A 21,400-nucleotide genomic window follows, 5' to 3' on the forward strand; every position below is an offset into this window, starting at 1 on the left:
CTCAGCTAAAGCAGTTGAAGGTATTGATCCATCAGTCGATACCCTGCACTATCCGTGGCCAAACCTTTGCTGACTGTTGTTTGTATCTGTTTCGAGCTCTCTTCAGGGAGATTGCTATTTGGCCTTGGCTCTCATCTTTATATGGTCAGATGGGATTCGTGCTCGGGCTGCACACATCGGGAAGGCTCTCATTAAAGAAGAAGACAAAGTAATCACACAGTGTCACAGCTCACAATAGTGGGGCCAATTTACTAACGGTATAAGCACATTTAAAAAAAAAAAAAAAAAACTCACGTTGACCGAATTACTGTACAGAGAGAGAAGATACTCAAATCACTAAAATGCATTCAAATAAATGTAAAAACACATTAAAAACACAAATACTGCATAAAAAGCACTCTACGTTAATTGCCATTTTGTTTCACTTTATTCATTCAGCTAGCCTGGCTCTGTTCAGAGGGAACAACATCTACCAGCATCTCTAAAGCTCAATAATTAACAGCAGTGATGCTGTTCCCCCTGCCTCTAGTCTGTATTCTAAGCTAAGCTACTTGAAAAGGGTCCTTTAAAAAAAAAAAAGAAATGCTTCCTGGCTGAAAGTACACCTTTCCCCAAAAGGACAAGTGAGACAAGTGACTCTGAGACATGCGACTGGCATCCAGTTGATTTCAGATAATGGGATACCACAAATCACACACCGGTTGTGTCCTCTAAGTTTACTCAAATAAAGCTCCCCTGCTGCATCTGAAGGATCCCTTGGAATGGGTCAGCCTCACTGACATCCCAGGTCTAGGAAGTATTTGGTCTTGAAAAACAAACTTAATAGGAGGAGATCCTTGAAATGTGGCTGTATATGTTGTGGACCGAATATGAGAAACAAAGGGCTGAAAGATCAATGTTGGCTTCTTCGCAACCCATCTGATCATCTGACTGCTTGTGTTTCTTACCTCACTGAACTTTGTTGAAGCAATGTCGCCATGTTTCCAAGTCTAAGCAGCTTAAAGCTTCAGTAGGCAACAACTTTTTGGCATCATTGGTTAAATGTTCCATAATAACCTTTCAGCATATTGAAATTCAAGTTTTCTGAGAGAAAACTAGACTTCTGCAACTCCTCATGGCTCTGTTTTCAGTCTTTAGAAAATATAGCCCATGACGGAAGACTTTGGCCAATCACAGGTCATTTCAGAGAGAGAGGGAGAGAGAGGGTTCCTATTGGTCTTGTTCCGGCTGGTGGGCAGTGCTTGGTATTTCCTCAGAAGATCTCAACATGGCTGCCGGGTCAAAAACGTTCTCATTTGACAGCTAAACCGTGCATGACAAGATGATTCTGGAAACATTTGAGGTGTGAAATAGGCATTACAGTAAAAGAATATTGATTCATATTTGATCAGCGCTGCCTAGTTTGACCGCTTGGTCGGAGTTTGCGAGTGATTGACAGCCGGCTCTCATAGACGGCAGCTGGACGGCAGATCAGCTCTGACTGGTTGTTTTCCTCCGGTCTGTGAAATCCTGCAGATGCCATTAGGAGCAACGGAGGAAACCGAAGCAACATGATTTTTTTTTCAGATTACCTGTCTCATGCACTACTGTCCGGATATGGTGACCATTTTATAAAAAAAACTTTTTAAAATCATATTTGCTCCATTTCTACCCACTGCCGCTTTAAGTAAGTACAATATCATCCTCACTAATTGGAACCAATTATCCTTCAACACCCTCAAAACTGACGCCAAAGGAAGGTAGGGTAGGGTAAGGGAAGGTAAAGACCAGAATACATCCTAAGAATATGAAAAGTCCGTCCAAAAGTAATGCAAGTGTGTCGGTCTCCGGTGCCGACGGGTACTGACCAAGCGGAGGTATTTGACGAGTTGGTAGTGAGAATATGTTGGAAATGTCAGTGGGTTAAACCTAAGTAGTCTGGGAAACTGGAGCAACTGTTCTTACCTCTGAATAGGCCCCATTATTACCTCATAATCATTATCATGTTGTTAATTATTTATAGGTAACTTCCTCTGCAGGATTCTGAGTGAACAATTCATCCTTGTAATAAGAGATTGTGTGTACATGCAGACAAGTTTTCATTATCTAGAAGTGGAACAAAAAACACACCTGAAAGTATTTGAAATGTTGTTCTCTCACAGTCCTAGCCCATGTCTCAGCTATCAGATGTAATGCAGGCTCTATGTTGCCATGAGGTCTTATTATGTCCTAAGATAAGAATTGCGACCCCAGAGCTCCTTCACATTTCTGGGGATCATGGCCAGGTGAGGGAGAGGAGATTGAACAAAGCTCACCCCGGGGCTGCCTCGCTGGGGTGATGAACTCTCTTTTCTCCTTTGCCAACAGCAATTTTCACATATTCTGTGTGCAGTCCCAACCCAGATTCATACACTGAGAGTTCAGCTCTTCAGACCCCTCAGGACCTACACAGTGAGAAATTACTATAGTATATGAAATATAATTTAATGGAATAAGAAATGACTTTCTTATTGATAAATGCATTTGACCAGACAGCCTGAACAGATCTTACAGTCTATCACAGGATTGACAAAGACAGAAACACATTCATCCCTTTGGACTGACGAATCCAGAACAAATGAAAGACCAGCAATCGAACCTTCATCCTCTGCGCTAGAGTGCTTAACATTGAGTCAACGGGATTCCCCACTGTTATCAAAATCTCTATAAAACTAGAATTAGTGACCTTGACTTTTGACCACCAAAATGTAATCAGTTCATCCTTGAGAAGTTTGAAGAAATTCCCTCCAGGAAAACTTGAGATATCGGGATCACGAGAATGGGTCGGACTGACAAGGGACGGATGGACTGACTATATCTTACACTAGACAATCCAGGCATGCACCATGATGGCAAAAGTGTAGTAGTGTAAGAACTAGAGGACTTTTGAGACCAAAAAACAGCAACAGATACTGATCTGTTTGTAGGGAGAATGGTGGATTCACTGTCATTTCTGCTGTCTGTAATTCCACAATTCACCTGAGTGGGAGATATCCATGCTTTACTGTACTGCTGGTGTTGCAGGTTTTGGGGTCTTATCTGGTAAAAAAAGATCCAAACTCGACCCAGTAATCCCTGTTATCAGAATCCTACATCAGGGTAAAATCTGTTTTATCTTGTACACAAAGACAATCAAATTAGGTAGCTGTGATTCTCCGGGGCTAATAAAGACCTCTGAAGTAGATTAATGAGCATGATTTTCTTGATAAGACAAATTAGAAGCCAGCTCTTAGTGCATAAAAAGCTCCAGATCGACCTCCCAGGTCCACCTGACATCTTTGATGTAAGTCCAACATTATTTTAAATTTCCACATTTGTTAAAGAGTGTCTATCTAGGGAGGGAGCCTTTTCAATTTAGTTTAGAGAAGCTGATAAGACATTTTAGCCGAGACACATTTAAAGAGGTCCGTAAACAAACAAAAGGAGAGGACAGATAATCCATGAGTAATTAATTAACCGCGGCAGCTCAGCCACATCCGGACACTGGAGTCACTTTTAATAATGAGTAAATGGAAGATGAGAGAACTGCATTTATTTTATCTCAGGTGTGTGCTTATCGCCTCCTCTTCTCTTTTTCTTTGCTTTCTTTATCTTTTCTTTCCTGCTCCTAATGCTCTCCCCTTCTTTTTTTCTGTCCTTTCATCTCCCCGTTTCTCATCCTTTGCTTTACTTAGATTTTCTCCTCTTTTTCTGATGGCTTTTCTTTTCACTGTCCTTTTCCATTCTTTCCATTCTTCTCCTTTTCCCCCTCACCCATTTTTCTGTTATCCAAGGGCATCATTTCAACTATAGGGGAAGGGGACAGCGGATGGGATAGGTGGGTGCTCTGTTGCCTGATAATCAGATTCATCTTGTTTCACGTCATTCATTCAGGCTGACACGGTAATTCTAGCCCATTTATCTTGTTTTGTTTTGCCCAAATCAATCAGTAGTGAGTGATTTATCCATGCAGCTGACTTCCCACCAACACAGACAACGTGTTCTCATTCCTAATTTGTCGAATACCAACGCTTGGCCAGTGCCCCTCGGCATCAGATACCGACGCACGGAGGCAGCCTTTAGCGACTGTGCGGTGCACCAGGCTTTCAACTAACTCCAATGTAAAACCACCTGAGGCCTTATTAGACGGTCAGAGCAAGTGACGTGGTACAAAGAGCGTGAGAGTTTGCTCAGGGTGGGTGGGAGCTTGTGGTGGATGGGTCAAACAAACACAGGATTTTCAACCAGGAGACCATTGTCCGTGGCCCAGTACAGCTTTCTGCCTCATTAGATTAAGGGCCACTTCTTGCCAGACGAATCGGCAAGATCACGTTATATTTGCTCTGGCAGATGCATCTGGTCCCCCTCCGCTTTGGACAGCAACTTGAGCTTGAGGATTGTTCTGTGCAGTGGGGTTATTTTCCGCATCAGTCTAGCCTAAACTGATGCATCTTGCGCCGCCAGTTTCCTCTCTAATCTACTCTGACGACCCAGCTGCAGTGTTTTTGAAGAAACCAATAATGTCCGACCCGATTCGACTGTTATCAGGCCAATAAATTATGGCGTTATCAGTCGCTATAAGCACCATAGATGTGGGTCAGTAGGGGCCTACTACGCTTACTACATTTAAAAGTGAAAGTGAAACTTAAAAGCAAAACCTTCTACCATGTTTTAAAACTGCATGAAATGTTACATTTTGAACGCAAAAAAAGTTAGGTTTAGGCAATAAAACTACAACTTTTTTAGGTTTAGGCAAAAAAAAAAACAAAACACTTGGTTAAGTTTAGGGAACAATATTGTGTTTTGACTCAAGATAACTAAGAACACAAAGACAGCTACACATTGATGGTTTCACACAGGATGCAAACTTAAGTCTCCTGGGTGAAAGCCCTGTGTTTGGTGGCATTTTTTGTATGCTGGCTTTGCAGCATACAACACCCTCTGGAAAATAAGGAAAAACTCCCCCTCAAAAAAAACTCTAACAGGGAAAAAATGGAAGAAACTAAGAACACAAAGACAACTAACCACAGTTGGTTTCACACGGGATGCGAACTTGGGAACTTGGTTACCATGTGAATAGATGATAAAACCTACTAGTGGGTGTAGTAAACCCCTACTAACCCACATCTATGGGGCTTATAGCAACTGATAACACCTATTTAATAGCCTGACAACAGTCTAATCGGCTGAATATCCATTACACTTTACGCTAGTCCGTCTTTGGGCACGTAGGCTCATCCAGGGCGGGCACAGGTGACTCAGTGGGCAGGATGCACAATGCCCGTCCATGTCGCCAGACCAGCTGCTCTGTTTGTTTGTTTTTTCCTTTCTTTTTTGTTGACTGAAGAATCTGCCCACAAAGTAAACCTATACACTCTTGCTTTCATCATGTCTTTTTATGTTCTTCTATTTGGCCTCATCCACCTTTCCTCTCTCAAGTCAAGTCAAGTCAATTTTATTTATAAAGCCTAATATCACACATCACAACTTTGCCTGGCTTTGCAACATACAACACCCTCTGTCATTTCACCCTCGCTTCAGATAAGGAAAAACTCCCCCTCAAAAAAAACTCTAACGGGGAAAAATGGAAGAAACCTATAGAGCAACTGAGGAGAGATCCCTCTCCGAGGGCGGACAGACATGCAATAGATGTCATGTATAATGTAATAGAGTTACAGTATAGACAGTCCAAATGACAAAAAATCAAAGCGAGAGCGAGAGAGAGAGAGAGCTGTGCTATGAGCCTCTCTTCCTCTTCCTTTTGCTTTCCGGTTCTCTAACCTTATTTCCCTTCCTTCCCTTTCATTTCCTTCTCTCTCCTGTCCTTTTCTCTCCACATCAGCAACAAGAAGCAGCTGGCAGACGTCACTGACCATGATTTGCAACCACATATTCATTTTTTATCCTAAATATATTAGGCCAGGCATCTGGAAGGTCAGCGGCGTAATGGCCATTGTATATTTTATGAGCAGCAGGAAGCAAAGCTCTTGGAGTTAATCATGTGGAGGAGGGGATTTTCAGGTAGAGACAAGGGCGCTACTTAAATCATCACATAAGCCTCCCCAAAAAGGTCAGACGCTTCAAAACGACACTGAATGCCCCAGAGTGGATAGAGTGGCTGTAATCATTTGGAGCGCCTGCCATTGTCTACGGGCCAAACACATTTGTGGAGGTGACATTGGGCATCTACAGCACATTTCCATGGATTGCTGTATGCTAGCATATGTGCCATGCCTTGGTATGTCACATTTTGAGGAAAGGAGGGAAAATATCTTTTCCGTCACTCATGTCTTCGAATCTTTTTAGTTATTTATAGGTAAATATATAGCCATAAAGTGATGAGAATGACAATGCATCCGTGTATCGACAAGACATTGTTGGCTCAAAGTGCTGTATGCTAACACTGTGGGGGGTGCATTGTGGTGGGTGATAGCTGGCCGCATTATTTCACACAGTGACAAAATTAAGATTTGAAGCAGCTCTAAAGCTACAGCTCTAAATAGTGAGCCATTTCAAACAAGACAACAGTAAACATGTTGTCTTCCATCCAGTTCTCCTCCATAGCAACCTTCTAAGTGCCAAGAAGCAATTTCTTAAATATTACACACACCTGGCCAATCATGGCGTTAAGTGGGCGTGCTTGTGGGAAAGTCAGTTTCGGCTAGTTGTGAAAAACTGTCAGATCCAAACCTCCTAATTCGGATGTCAGAAAGGTGCAGGAGGAGTAGGTTTCAGACACTGTTTGATGAAGCAACAAGCACTTTGTGTGAAGCATAGGTTACTGATGTGTGACAAATTATGTTGCCAACCTCTTTCTTTTCATCTGCCAGCAATGAGCTTCACCTGGTGGGCACAGGAGGTTTTCCTCCCAGTTTCTCCTACACTGTGTAGGTGTTTTGACCAACTATGAGTTGCTAGTTCAGCGCAAGGAAGTTTCCCAACAGGGAACACAGTGTCACGGCCGTGCTCCAGTACTTTCCCTTGTGTTTCCAACTTCCCCTGTCTCTCCTGTGTTCCGGTCTGTCTCTGTGGTTGTATTCAAAACCACCTACTACATACTACTGACGAATGTAGTATGCAGTACATACTGCGTTCCTCAGTAATATGCAGTATGAAACAGTTAAAGCAATTTATTTTGCAGTATGCCAGGCCAAGCTTTAGCCTTTCAACAAGCTCTTAAAGCACTGGACAAAAAAAATGAACTTTTGTTTATGACCAATTTTTGTTTACTTTATAAGATACTGCAGGTTTAGCTCCACCACCCCTTGAACAATTTAGTCTAGTCTGGTGAAGTAAGACAAACAGGATCATCAACAAGGGTAGACGGTAATATAAAACATTGATCGACAAAATTTACTCTAACTGCTTTTTCAGTTACAGCAAGAAAACAGTGGACTGTGATCTCCCTCCAGATATTAGAGTAATGTTAAAAAGGGTAATGTTGTCTCAGCAGGTATCTCTCTGCCCCGTCAGAGGCAGCTCTTTCCCCTGCCTCTTCCCTCGCCACTCTGCTGCTCTGTAGCCGGCCTGCGAGCGAGACTGGCCGGCTGGCGAGCGAGCTACGCCCGCGGGCAATTATGGAGCTTTTCAATTCCAAAAAGGCAGATAAACACAGGTTCCCGTTAATTTTACAATGTGCATTTGTGTTGTGATATTTAAACAAACTATCCGTCAAAAAGGAAATAAAAGCCCCTCGTCTACAAGACCGGTCTCTAGAGAGCTCCAGACAGCTCATAGCAGTCTGTGAGAGTGACTGCCTGGCTGGAGAGGTGGCGACCCCGGCAGGGGCTAGCCAGCTGTCATGGCAGTTTGAGTAGCTTCAAAACTCCGAAAACGTTGGAGCAAATGTTCGATTCACCATCTAATATTCTAAACTGCCTTATTCAAAATCTACACAGTTGATTTCTTGCCTCAAAAATGTTCAGAAGTGAATTTAGTGCTGAAATAGCTACGAAAAATGTAAAAAAAACAAGCCGTTTTTGGCTGCTGTTTTTGTTGTAACCGTAGTCTGTATCGCTTTAGCGCTTTGCATTGTGTGATACAGTAGGCAAGATAGACTGGTCCGATGAATACTGGAGATTTTTTGCGAATCAGTATGACATGCGGGTATTTTTGGCATTTGCTTTTGTTCGCATACTGCATACTACATACTACATTTTGGCTAAATCAGTACATACTACTAGTATAGTATACGGTTTCGAATACAGCCCATGTCTCCATGTCTGTGTGGTGTTTTTGTGGCTTTCACTCCCGTAGTTCCTGCTCAGTCAACACACCTGCTATTAATCAGCTCATCACCTCTCTCACTCACCTGGCTCCCTGCTCAACCTGTCTTCAATCAGTTCCTCCCCTCTCCTACTGTATCAACCACTTCTCCTTCTACTGCTCATCGCCACTTCATTATCTCAACTGCTGTTGGGAGTGAGCCTTTTTGTTTTACTCTCTTTTCTCTTGTTGATGTGCACAGAGCTCTCGTTACGTTGGACCCTCTTAAACCTCCTGGTCCTGACAACCTGGAACCTTACTTGTTAAGATTAGGTGCTGATTTTATTTCCAAACCCAATTTGAGTATTTTTAATCTTACACTTATTCGCAATGAAATTCCAAAGATGTGGAAATCAGCTTATGTTCTCCCTCTTTTAAAGGATGGTGATCAAACTCTTTTAAATAACTAAAGGCCCATCTCTAAGTTGGCTGTTCTGGCTAAGGTTCCGGAGAAGCTGGTTAGTGATCAACTTAAGGAGTATCTGTCTTCAAATGCTATTTGAAGACAGCACAGTACTGTTACAGCAATGAAAATAGTGAATGGTTTAATCGAAGCCTTGGACTGCAAACAATTCTGTGCAGCTCTTTTTATTGATCTATCAAAAGCCTTTGATACCTTGGACCATTCTATACTGAAACAAAGGCTTTTTTTATATAGGATTGTCTGAACATGCTGTTGGATGGTTTAATTACCTTGCTGAGAGAACTCAGTGTGTCAGGGTCGATGGTGCCAGCTCCACAGAACTGAATGTGTCCAGAGGTGTGCCCCAGGGTTCAGTCCTTGGTCCAATATTATTCACTATTTATATCAATAACCTGGGTCAAAATGTTCCAAATTCTAATTTCCACTTCTATGCTGATGACACTGCCATTTACTGTTGTGCCACCCCTCTCAGCCAAGCTTATGCATATTTACAGTCTGCCTTTAACATTGTTCAGTCACAATTACATAATCTTAAACTAGATTTGAATGCAGAAAAAACTAAGTTTATGTTGTTTTCAAAATCCAAGAAGATGGTTGATACTAGTCCAAGCATTATAACTGTGCAGGGTGAGAAGATTGAACAAGTTCAAATGTTTAAATATTTGGGTATTTTAATTGACAGCCAGCTCTCTTTTAAACCTCACGTTGAAACACTTGTGAAGAAGCTAAAACTAAAACTAGGATTTTATTATCGGAACAAGGCCTGTTTTTCTATTGAAGCTGGGCAGAGATTAGTTACTTCTACATTTTTACCTTTGCTAGATTATGGGGATCTGCTTTATATAAATGCATCTGCCCAGTGTTTACGAATGTTAGATACTCTCTATCATAGTGCACTGAGGTTTGTGACTGGCTGTAAAGTGCTCAAAACATCCTTGTACCCTGTACACCAAGGCTAATTGGCCTTCTTTGTCTATGCGGAGGCACAAACATTGGCTCACATTTATTTATAAGTCCATTCTTGGTATACTCCCCTCCTATCTGTGCACTGTCATATCGCGCAACACTGGCAGCTATAGCCTACGCTCGTCTGACCTGTACTTATTATCTGTACCTAAGGTCTGTACAGAATTAGGTAAGATGGCCTTTAGCTATTCCGCTCCCTTTTCGTGGAATACACTGCAAGCTAAGTTGAAACTGGAAAATCTGATTACTTTTGATGAATTTAAAACATTAATGAAAGACCAACAAGCAGAGGCAATTGGGAGCTGTCTGTGTCTCTGAATATTTTCCCTTTAACGTTGGCTTCAAACACTTGATTTTAATGTGTTTTGTATGATATTATGCTATGTATTTATTTTGCATTTATTTCATGTTGTGGCTTCTGAAACTTTAATATATGTTTAAAAGCTGATGGCTTGGCCAGGTCTCTCTTGCAGAAGAGATTCTTATTCTCAATGAGTACTACCTGGTTAAATGAAAAATAAAAATTAAATAAAATAAAACTGTGGTAGTCACACGTTGCAGGCCTCTAAAGTCTAGTTAATTCTGAGAGCTGTGTTGTTTCCTTGCCTGACATTAACTGTCTTATCCCCTGTGTCCCAGGATCATCTTCCAGCTGCCTGTCTGCTAACCCTCGAGCCACTCATCCTAATCCACCCGTCTGCCATCCACCGTGGACAACCCGGTGAAAATTATTACTTAATTACCAAGGTTGAAGTTTAATTATAAAAGGAATAACATGTAGGCTACCAGTCACAAAAGTGAAACGAAATGGTTGTTACATTGAGAATGGTTGCTCAACCTCTAGTCTACTCATATTTATTGACATGAATCCAAATTAGAATGATTGTATGAAAATACATGACGATCTGCGTCTTTTCTTGGTCATGTTGATTGTTTGTTTTCATGAACGTCGCTTTAAATGTTGCTGCCACAAGGAAATCTGGGACGACATTACCTTCTTTCCTTTTGTGAAGGACGGTCTAGTGTTTAGCATTGAAAGACCTTTCTTTAGCATTTAGAGAATTGGACCAGCTCTTATCATTTGGCTGCCACTTAGATACTTTACCGCTTCATTTCACTCAGTTAGGAACCTTTCTAAGCAAATAACACACACGGTCTTTACATCTGATGGTGAGTTTGCTCCCGCACCACCCATGTTCCCCAGCACCTTAGTATTTCAACATTATGGGTTGTTAGCATTGGCTTGGTACAATCTTGAAGATGCTAAAGTCTTCACAAACGAAAAAATAGTACATTAGTACACAAATTAGTACTACGTAGCTAGCAGAGATGGAGAGTAAGTTTTGAAGAAAAACAACTTCACAGAATGGCATGAATGGCAGAATGATAATGGCATTGAGTGGAAACCGAATCTAATAGAAGCCCCATGTTCTCCACAACTCTGTGACAGGGAAGAGCCAACTTGTCAAATACGACCGTTTGGTCAGAGCCCCGTGACATCGGATACTGACGGATGGAGGCACCCCTTAGCAATTGTATGCAACGCAGAGCGAGAAGTCCTAACTCAAAGTGTTTGCGTTACCTAAACCTAACTTCATGTGAAAACTGAAGTATATTTTGAAAAGACACTATTTATGTAATGAGCATATATTGACAAGCTGTCCCCTAATGCTGATGCTAGAAGGGTACCTAGAGAATCATAGTCCGATGCCGAGGGCCACTGACCAAGCGGTAGTATTTGACGAGTTGGGAGTGAGAATGTTTGGAAGAGCAGGGAACGCAGATAGACAGGACGTGGCAACTTAGCCTAAATACCAATGGAGTCTACTGTGGCAGACCTAAAGTCCAGTGGGAAATTATACAGCATGGTTATTGCCCACTTAACCGTCATGGAGGACAATGGCCTTCCTTTTCAATTAGACCGAATTAAATGAACACATTATCTCTTTCTCTCTCTCTCTCTCCCCATGTGGCCTCACTGACGGCTCAATGTTCTATCAGGACTGTGTCTAATAACATCCGTTCAATTGTGGATGTTGTTATATTACTTGAATTAATATAAATTTGTTTTGTTAAACCACAGTTACATCAAAGTCAGACCTACAAAACTGCTTGTAATTGTGTGCTGCTTACATACAAATATTCAGTACCAAAGACGGGGCACATCAATCTGAATAAATCTGGAACTCTCACAATTTTGCAGTTGTTAGTCTCAGTCATGTGGGATTTTTGTTGGGGGGATTTTTTTTGCAGCTTTTGAAGAGGATCTGGCAGATGCTTGTTGATTTTTTTTCCCACTTTGCTTTGGTTTTAAGCTTCTCTAATAAATAACTATAATATAATAAATAAATTATATAAAAAACATTGACCTTAAAGGTGCTAAATAAGGGATTGGGAGCATTGCCTCTCAACATGGTGACAGCGAGCCAGCGCGACTTCATTGCTCGCTCTGACATTCAACTGGCTCTGAGGCCACAGTGCTGAAAATCCAGAGCAAAATCCATAGAGTCAAAAGCTGCATGTCTCTAATCACATGTGGAAGACAGACTGATGAGTTTTGACTTGGAACACAATAGCCAGTGTCAAAGATGAGACCTACACTCTATGTGAATTCACGAGGGTATTAAGAATTGATTGACGTATAGCTTCATGAAATGTAATCTTTGGAAAATGTCCTTATTGACCTCATAATTCAAAGCCTTTTTTATCTTGTCAAACATGGGAGGAAACGTAAGCTGGTATGTCAGAATTGGTTGGACTATAAAAGCATGTTTCATATTTCTATGACGTATTTCTGGTGAAATCCTCTTATAGAATCCAAACATGGTAGAAGGGAGAGGTCATTTTTTAAAATGAACAGTGAATTGCTCTCCGGTCAGAGCAGCTGCAATGTAAATGGTAAATGGATTGGATGCATTTATCCACTCAAAGCACTTTAAAGTCAACAATCACCCATTCACACACATTCATACAGTGATGGCAGAGGCTGCCATACAAGGCGCAACCTGCACATCAGGATCTCATCTAATGCTCATTCACAAACCGACGGCCAGGGACACTTAGACATGCGGACTGGAGGAGCCGGGGAACGAACTGCCGATCTTCCGATTAGTGAACGACCCGCTCTTCCTCTGAGTCACAGCTGCCACTGCATATATCCGCACTGCTGGCCTGGAGATGGCTTGAGAACTATTGTTGATAAAAAATTAAATTAAAATGCTAATTGAGGGCGGCTGGTTAGCTCAGTCGGTAGAGCGAGCGCCCATGTATCGCCAAGGCTCTGTCCCTTGCAGCGGTGGACCCGGGTTCGAATCCGGCCTGTGGTCCTTTCCGCATGTCAATTCTCTCTCTCCCCCTTTCAACACTGTCCTATCAATAAAAATGCTTAAAAAATGCCCCCAAAAAAATAACATTAAAAAAAAAAAAAATAAATAAAAAAATGCTAATTGAGCCATACATCTGACAGGAGGCCAATACCATGCTCAGTGTTTTAACAGTCTCAACAGGGACAATGATTTGGACACAAATGGACAATGTCGGAGTGGGTCCAGAGCCATTACATGCACAGGGACAACACAGTGTCTGTATGAATAAAACCTAAGCCTGGCATAGGTCACACACACAATATTGATTATGGTGTCAGCATGTCAACCTGCTAGGAAGGCAATCCAATTAACAACATGTCCATAGCCACTAATGTTAGTCATGGTGATCACACTCTGTTTCTACCTACTTACCCTATGCGCCTGTACGTGGTCTGAGATCATCTGATCAGCTCCTTCTTGCCGTTCCCAGGTCAGATTTTGTGACGAGAGGGGATCAGGCTTTTGCTATCAGGGCTCCCAAACTCTGGAATGCACTTCCCATTGATATTCGGTCATTTAATTTTGTATCCACTTTTAAAAAACTTTTAAAACAATTTTTTTTGGGATAGCATTCTTATAAGGTCCCCAATGTTTTATGTCTGTATGCATTTTTTTTATGTGCTCATGTGGTGAAGCATGTGTACAGAACATGCGTGTATGGGTATATATATATATATATATATATATATATATATATATATATATATATGTATGCACCTGTTTGTATAAATGTAATGTGCTATATAAATACATTTATTATTATTATTTCTTTCTCACACACATACGCACGCACACATGCACAGATACGTAAAGAGGAGGTCGACAATGTTGCCCAGAATATGCAAGCAAGCAGAAACGCAGCAGTAATACACTAACGTCTGCTTACGCAGCACCACGATTCAGAAACTATCTGATGCTGGTTTTGACACGAGAGAGATTATGGCCGCAAGTGGCCACAAGTGCAAAACCTCTCACCAGAGCTATCGGAAACCAGGACTGGAGAAGGTGGAGAAACATCCTCGCCACGCCAAGCAACACACCTCCACCTAACAAACAAAAAATGCAAGCCTAGTACGAGCAGTTATCAAAGTCATCCTACTGATGCTGGACAGTTTTGCAGTGGTTTCACAATAAATGGCAACATACAAATCAATGTAAATAAATAGCCAAATAATGAAATCAATATAACCCTGGCTTGTGATGAAAAAATAAATATGCTAGCTGCTAGTATATATTCCATAGTTTATGCCTTGGTATGTGCAGGCAGCCAGCCCAGGAGGGCCTGTAATATTTTGAACATTATTTTTTTTATTGATAAAAAAAATCTTTAAATTGTAATGTGTCTATAACTTTCCTATTGCTGTACTTGAGACTGTTTTATAAAAGCAATAGATCATTTCAGGCCGTGATATGTTGTGATTATAATAGAAATGTACTTAGTTACAGTGATACATTTTTAAAAGGAAAAGGGAGGGGTGGAGGGAGGGTAATGAAAAAATTGTATATGATGACGATGTTATGTGATAGACCCATTCCATTAAATAACACATTTAAGCTACAAAATAAAGTCCATTAACATGTCAACATATACACCCTACAGAGCCTTAATGTCCAAACCAATGATATATTCCTTTTCTATAGACGGCAGTTTGTAGCCTTTGCACACAACTGATTATCAATTATACGACCAGAAAAGAGGTCGAAACTCAGACAATTAAACAAAAATGGCCGGCAATAAATTAAGAGCTATGGACACCATGGCAGTTGCAACAAGCATTATTAAGCCACATAAATCAAATAGCCTGACGCTTCTTATAGAATGAACAGCAGAAGAAAAAAAAACACCAAAGCAGACAACACAGAGACACTGTATAAACATTATAAACTCTACAGTGGCTGCAGCCACATGTTACAGCAAAAAAAAAAGAGCTGAACAGTTTTTGCACAACGTGCAGTGCACAAACACGCACGCAACACTACGTTGCCTAGCAATGTTGATGTTTTCTTCTGTGCAGTGAGTTAGAACCATCACAGTGAGTTTGTGTTGGACTCTGCATTAACGTCATTTTGTGAGTCCTGTAAACGCAAAGTCCTCCTCTAGTTCCAGCTTCTCGGCTTGTTCATTCTAAAAACATATTATACAGTAACTAGTCCACTCAGCCTCTCTGTCCCACTCTAACCAGTCCACTCAGCCTCACTGTCCCACACTAACCAGTCCACTCAGCCTCTCTGTTCCACTATGACTAGTCCATCCAGCCTCTCTGTCCCACTATAACCAGTCCACTCAGCCTCTCTGTCCCACACTAACCAGTCCACTCAGCCTCTCTGTTCCACTATGACTAGTCCATCCAGCCTCTCTGTCCCACTATAACCAGTCCACTCAGCCTCTCTGTCCCACACTAACCAGTCCACTCAGCCTCTCTGTTCCACTATGACTAGTCCATCCAGCCTCTCTGTCCCACACTAACCAGTCCACTCAGCCTCTCTGTTCCACTATGACTAGTCCACTCAGCCTCTCTGTCCCACACTAACCAGTCCACTCAGCCTCTCTGTCCCAATATAACCAGTCCACCCAGCCTCTCTGTCCCACTATAACCAGTCCACTCAGCCTCTCTGTCCCACTATAACCAGTCCACTCAGTGTCTCTGTCCCACTATAACCAGTCCACTCAGTGTCTCTGTCCCAATGTAACCAGCAGTCACACCAGGGGTCATTGTGACAGACAGCAGAAAGGCCTCACACACCTCACTGAAGGTAGATGTTCCTCTGTGTATTTGGGTCACTCAGCGTGCTGTCTGGGTGGTGCATAAAACCAGTGATTAATTAAGACAGATGCATTTTTTTTTTACCTATGCCGAGGTACACTAATGTTTACTATGTTGTACCGTTCACAAAGATACTCAGCCAGTGAATGTTAACATTAAAAACAGTGTCTACTCTCTGGAGCTCTGCCCTCCTGCAGCTGAACACATACACCAGCAGCTTCTTCTCTGCTGCAGCTGCAGATTGATCTTCTTTATTTTGTTCCATTCTCACACAGTTTATCAGGACTGTTTCATGTCACTTTTGCTTTTTTCAGATCCAGCTTGAGATGTAGCAAAGTAAAATACTTGGATAAAAAGTAATTCAGTTAAAATAAAATTACTGTTTTTTTTATTTTTTTTTAAATACTCAATGACAAAATTACCCTGTATATATAGTGTATATATAACACAAAACCAAACAACAGCCAGATGACCGGAAGAGATGGTATGTAATACCTGGACTATGAATGTCTTCCCACACTCTCCACATAGTTGATTTCTGTTTATGTTTCCCATTTCATAACTTTGCATGGTTTTGTATTGCATACTTCTTGTGGCACTTTGGTAAATATTTTGTGGCCCAGTACCGGTCAACCAGTTACTCAATTTTATCTGGTAAAAGGCAAAGAACTGCCATTGTAAATAACATTAGATTGGACCAGACTCAACTGATAGTATAATTAAGTGTCTTTATGTATAACAAAAAGTCAGTGTTTACTTACTCAAAGGACCGTCCAAGGGTTTTAAAATCTGAAAATGGCTCTAAATGCTCACAAGTAAGAATTTTTTTTTTTTGTGATCCAACACATTGGGGTTTAACAAGCAGCCAGCAAATGGTTTGGAGGTATTTACTGCCCATCAACAGCTGTCTAGTGGCTGCATATAGCACTCTACATATCCCATCTTCATAGTGAAGCCACTGGCTACACACACTCTCCAACTCTGAACAAAACCAGCTGATTCCTGCATGTAGGCTTACCAGTTGCTGATGTTAGCAAGCCAGCTAACAAGACACAACATGTGATAAGACAACTGTGGATTTGCTGGGAGGCTAGCCATCCTTCCATACCTCCAGCTTGTGAGGTGTCCTACGAAAACCACAAGTTTTCATTGAATATCATACAAATCAGACAGCCTTGTTATTAGTATTGATACCATGGATTTAAAAAATGACACCCATGTGCTTTTTGGCTTAAAGAACTGCAATGATTGAGACCACAAAGTATGCAATCTTCCCTCCATATAGTAAATGAAATGTATAACAGTAGTACATTTACATGACAGCAGGCTTGCTGGAGAGTATCAGGAGTTCAACATATGTAAGATAAATGTATGTTGCTCTTACCTGGACCTCCACTCCATAGCCCATATAGACAGTGATGACGTAGCTGCAGTCCATAGTGGAGTGAAAAGCAGAGCTGGACTGTGGTGGAGCCTCTATGTATCCTTCTGGCCCAGTCAGGTTCAGCTGGCAGGGAACTGCAGGGACAAACGGAAATGGAAATGATACTGATGCAAGTGTGGACACACACACACTCACACAGTCATTCATTTTCCATAATATTCACATAAAATTGAACACTAACATACTTATCAACGGAAGCTAAAGTTGCTCTCATGCAAGCGGATTTTGGCTGGTGCTTTTTTTCCTCATAATTTTATTCATGGCAACAATGAAATCCTCCCGAAATGGCACTGAGGCTATGGGACACCAACAACTCTCCACTATTACATTTTTTAAACCATGACCATGACCTTTCCTTATATCATTTTAGTTTTTGTAATGATCGTATGTCATTTTGGAAGGCACTGACATTCTATTTAGTTGTCAACTTTGTACACAAAATAACTGAGCCTAATTATGGTCTGGGGAAAGAGCCTGGGGCCAAATTAATATTTTAATCTCTTGCAATAAGGCTCTAAGAACAACAAAAATGTCAGTATGTTAATTATATAGTTGCAAATATTTGTATATTGTTGCGTGTGTTGCCATTAATAGCACTTTTAGACCCCATTTCCACCTGGTATGAACATGTGATCTATATCTTGATACATTGTGTGAATTTTGGCATCTGATCACAGGCCTTTGTATTTATGCCTGATATTACTAAGTGTTCTCATTATCTCGAGTCTGCCTGCATTGTGATCAGATCTCAATATGCAAATTAGGTAGATGGAGCTGGTAGACTTGTGAAAAGACATGGTGTGTCTCAGGTCAAGAGAAGTGATGCTGGATACTCTCAAGACGTGCAAGGCAAAGGTCTGACTGCAGATTACTTTTCAGTAGCCTCCTAACTTGGCTAACATATTGCAAGAAGGTAATCTATATAACAAATATTATCATTCTGTTTATTCATACTGTAACTTAACTACTGTTATTTCTGTCTACTTTACTGCACACTGTCAGTCTACTGTACTACACACATTATCTATTGCATGTCTGTCTGCCCTGGAAAACAGTTTTTTGTTTTTTTTCTCATCGGACACGAGAGTCTAGGGATAGCAGGATGCTGTCAGCCGATTAGACTGTTGATAGGCTATTAAATACAGTAGGTGTTATCAGTCACAATAAGTCCATAGATTTGGGTCAAGAGGGGCCTACTACACCCACAAGTAGGTTTTATCATCTATTCACATGATAGATCACTAAAATAAATTATAAATGAACACGACAGTGACCTCTAGCGACCGTAGTAATCATGACAGGAGCAGAAGCTGTAGAATAGACAGTGTAAAACTCCATAAGGGTACCCAAAACACAATGTTTTTCCCTAAACTTAAGTGTTTTTATTGCTTAAACCCAAAGAAGTTGTAGTTTTGTTGCCTAAACCTAAAGAAGTTGTAGTTTTGTTGCCTAAACCTAAAGAAGTTGTAGTTCTGTTCCCTAAACCTAAATAAGTTTTAATTATATTGCCTAACTCGAAATAAGTTGTAGCTTTATTGCCTCAACCTAAATAAGTTGTAGTTTTGTTGCCTAAACTAAAGAAGTTGTAGTTTTGTTGCCTAAATCTAAAGAAGTTGTAGTTCTGTTCCCTAAACCTAAATAAGTTTTAATTATATTGCCTAACTCGAAATAAGTTGTAGTTTTGTTGCCTAAACCTAAAGAAGTTTTAATTGTATTGCCTAAATCTAAAGAAGTTGTAGTTTTGTTGCCTAAACCTAACAGTTTTTTTCTAAACCTAAAGAACCCTTTTTGTTTGTGATCAAAACGTTTTATTCAGTTTTACTCAGTCTTACAACAAGTCAGAACATGTTTCTTTTAAGTTTCACTTTCACTTTTACAACGTAGTAGGCGAAGTAGGCCCATAATGACCCACATCTATGGTGCTTATGGCGACCGATAATGCCTAATGACCTGATAACAGTCAAATCGGGTGATGCTGTACAGATTGTAAGAGGCAATTTTGTAATTTTGGGCTATACTGTATAAATAAAACTCTTGACTTGACATGGCTCTTGATCATGTGACCCGTCTTCTCGTCTCCTGTAGCAATGCTGCTGTATGGGCTCTCCTTCTTTTTTTTTCCTTTGCAGATGACGGGCTCATCTGTAGCTTTTTTTACGGACAGCTTGTGACAGCAGGAAGAGGTGGGCTCAAGTGACCTTTACCTGAACTTTATTTTTTCTTTCTTAAGAATGTGGTCACACTTTACAGATGTTATTTACACCTGGCTGAGATTCGATAACAATGCAAGGCAGACCACCTCCAGATGTGATCCAGCCAACCCAATAGCATTCTGTCTGTGTGTATTTACATCAGCAATAGCACAAGTTTCTCCTGACCCAGGTCAGATATCCAGCAGGTCACATGTCAATACCAGGAGTAAATGGGATATTAGTCTTGTTAAGGAAAAGTCAAGATAAACAAACCAGTATACATCAGTGTACTGTAACTCTATTGCACATACTGTTCGAGTACAACCATTGCTTTAAAACACACATAGACACTCTATCTGACTTTGTTTGAAGGTTTGCTGCCTCTCTGGCTGCCTTTTTAAGCAGCTCAGCCCTGCGATGGGACAGCTGAGGACAGAATATTTCCTAGTGGCCTTCGGGGGGTTTCTGCTCCACCACCTTCATCCCTCCCTCTCTCATAGCTGAAAAGTAAACTTTCGCTGAAGTGCTTCCTTATGAAGAAGAACATCTTCCCTGTGTCCCCTCGGCACTTCACCTCAGGGAGCATCATCTCCATTATTACTGCACTACAGTGCTGTCATTCACCCTGTGCCTGGATGGATATCTGTGTTACAGTGGGTTCTTTATGTACAGTACTGCCTTGTCTGTGCTTTGACCTGCCGTCACCATGCACACAGATGAGCTGATTAATCAAGCTGCTCCCATCTTGCTCTTCCTGACCTGCAAAGACCACTAAGAAGACACTGCCCTGATATTTAATTGGCAGATGCTATGAGCACGCAGGTTTCGGTAGCCAACAATAATATTTTCAACCGTGCAGAATAGCCAATGTGGCTCTTTACACCTGGGTGTATACTGTATAGCATGGCAGAGACAAGCACCCATATATTTCCCCTAAACTTAACCATGTAGTTTTGGTGCCTAAACTTAACCAACCTCATCCTCAACAAAATTAGAAATTTATATTTAAATTACTATTTTATAGTTTCTTATGTTCATATGTATTTTAACTGCATTTTTTTATGCCTGAGATTATCATTTTGCTTTTGAATTTTCTAGTTTTTATATATATTTTATGAGCATTGTTGAAGGAACCTGAGACCAAAGATTTGCAATGACTGCTTTGCTGGCATTGACAAATGACAAATAAAGAACCTTGAACCAAACTGTGACTGAAAACAGAAAATAACAAGTCATTTAACTGAAAAAATAGACTGGCCATGGAACTCGAAGCCTAGTCTCCTAGGTTGAAGTCTTGAGTTTAATCCATTCACCCACCACAACCTACTCCTTGCATGCATTTTGTCACTCGTTATATTACAACTATTACTACAACTATTAATACTGCTACTAAATCTTTGGTAGAAAGCCTAGTTAACTTTAGCATGTGCAACTTGGCAGGGTGTAAATAGCCGAATGGTTGCCGTGTGACAATTTTCAGCCGGGTGCAAATAGACACTCCATATTTAATTTCCCCATCCGCTCTCTTCATAACTGACAATCTCAGAGTGTTATGCTGCGGTCCCTGTTTGGACCTCTTGATTAAGGGTTAGTGATGCAGCGATGCTGCTGCAGTTTATTTCAGCCCCGTGGCTTTGTGACCGTGAGAGATGCAAATAGAGAAGATATTAGTTGAGAGTGTGAAGACAGAAGAAAAGGGAAATGATGAATAAATTCAAATAAAGGATTACATAAGATTATCAAATATGCTTTGTTCCTTATAAATGTAGAAACAAATATTTTTGTTTTGATGTAAATACTTGACACGTGTGCATCACTTGTATTCTATTTGTCTCACAAGAAAAAGTTTATAAAATCAATTTAATTCACCTTTCGTTTCAAGAAAGTATTTTTCACTTTTGAGTTATCCTCCATAAGCGGACTATCCTTTCAAATGTATTTGTGATATCGCAAAAACATACGTAATCCAAGGCAAAATAAAT

The 21,400-nt window shown here is 40.8% G+C and overlaps 1 protein-coding gene across 1 annotated transcript in view; it reads right to left on the reverse strand.

Moving 5' to 3' along the window:
* Positions 1-21,400, reverse strand: part of LOC119491725 (seizure protein 6 homolog) — a 177,419-nt gene that overhangs the window by 85,078 nt on the left and 70,941 nt on the right. Inside the window, exon 3 of the mRNA XM_037775926.1 lies at positions 17,167-17,300. Coding sequence (XP_037631854.1) covers positions 17,167-17,300 — 134 coding nt within the window. The remainder of the gene's footprint in view (positions 1-17,166; positions 17,301-21,400) is intronic.

Source organism: Sebastes umbrosus, chromosome 7, assembly GCF_015220745.1.
Source record: "Sebastes umbrosus isolate fSebUmb1 chromosome 7, fSebUmb1.pri, whole genome shotgun sequence".
Taxonomy (NCBI): Eukaryota; Metazoa; Chordata; class Actinopteri; order Perciformes; family Sebastidae; genus Sebastes; species Sebastes umbrosus.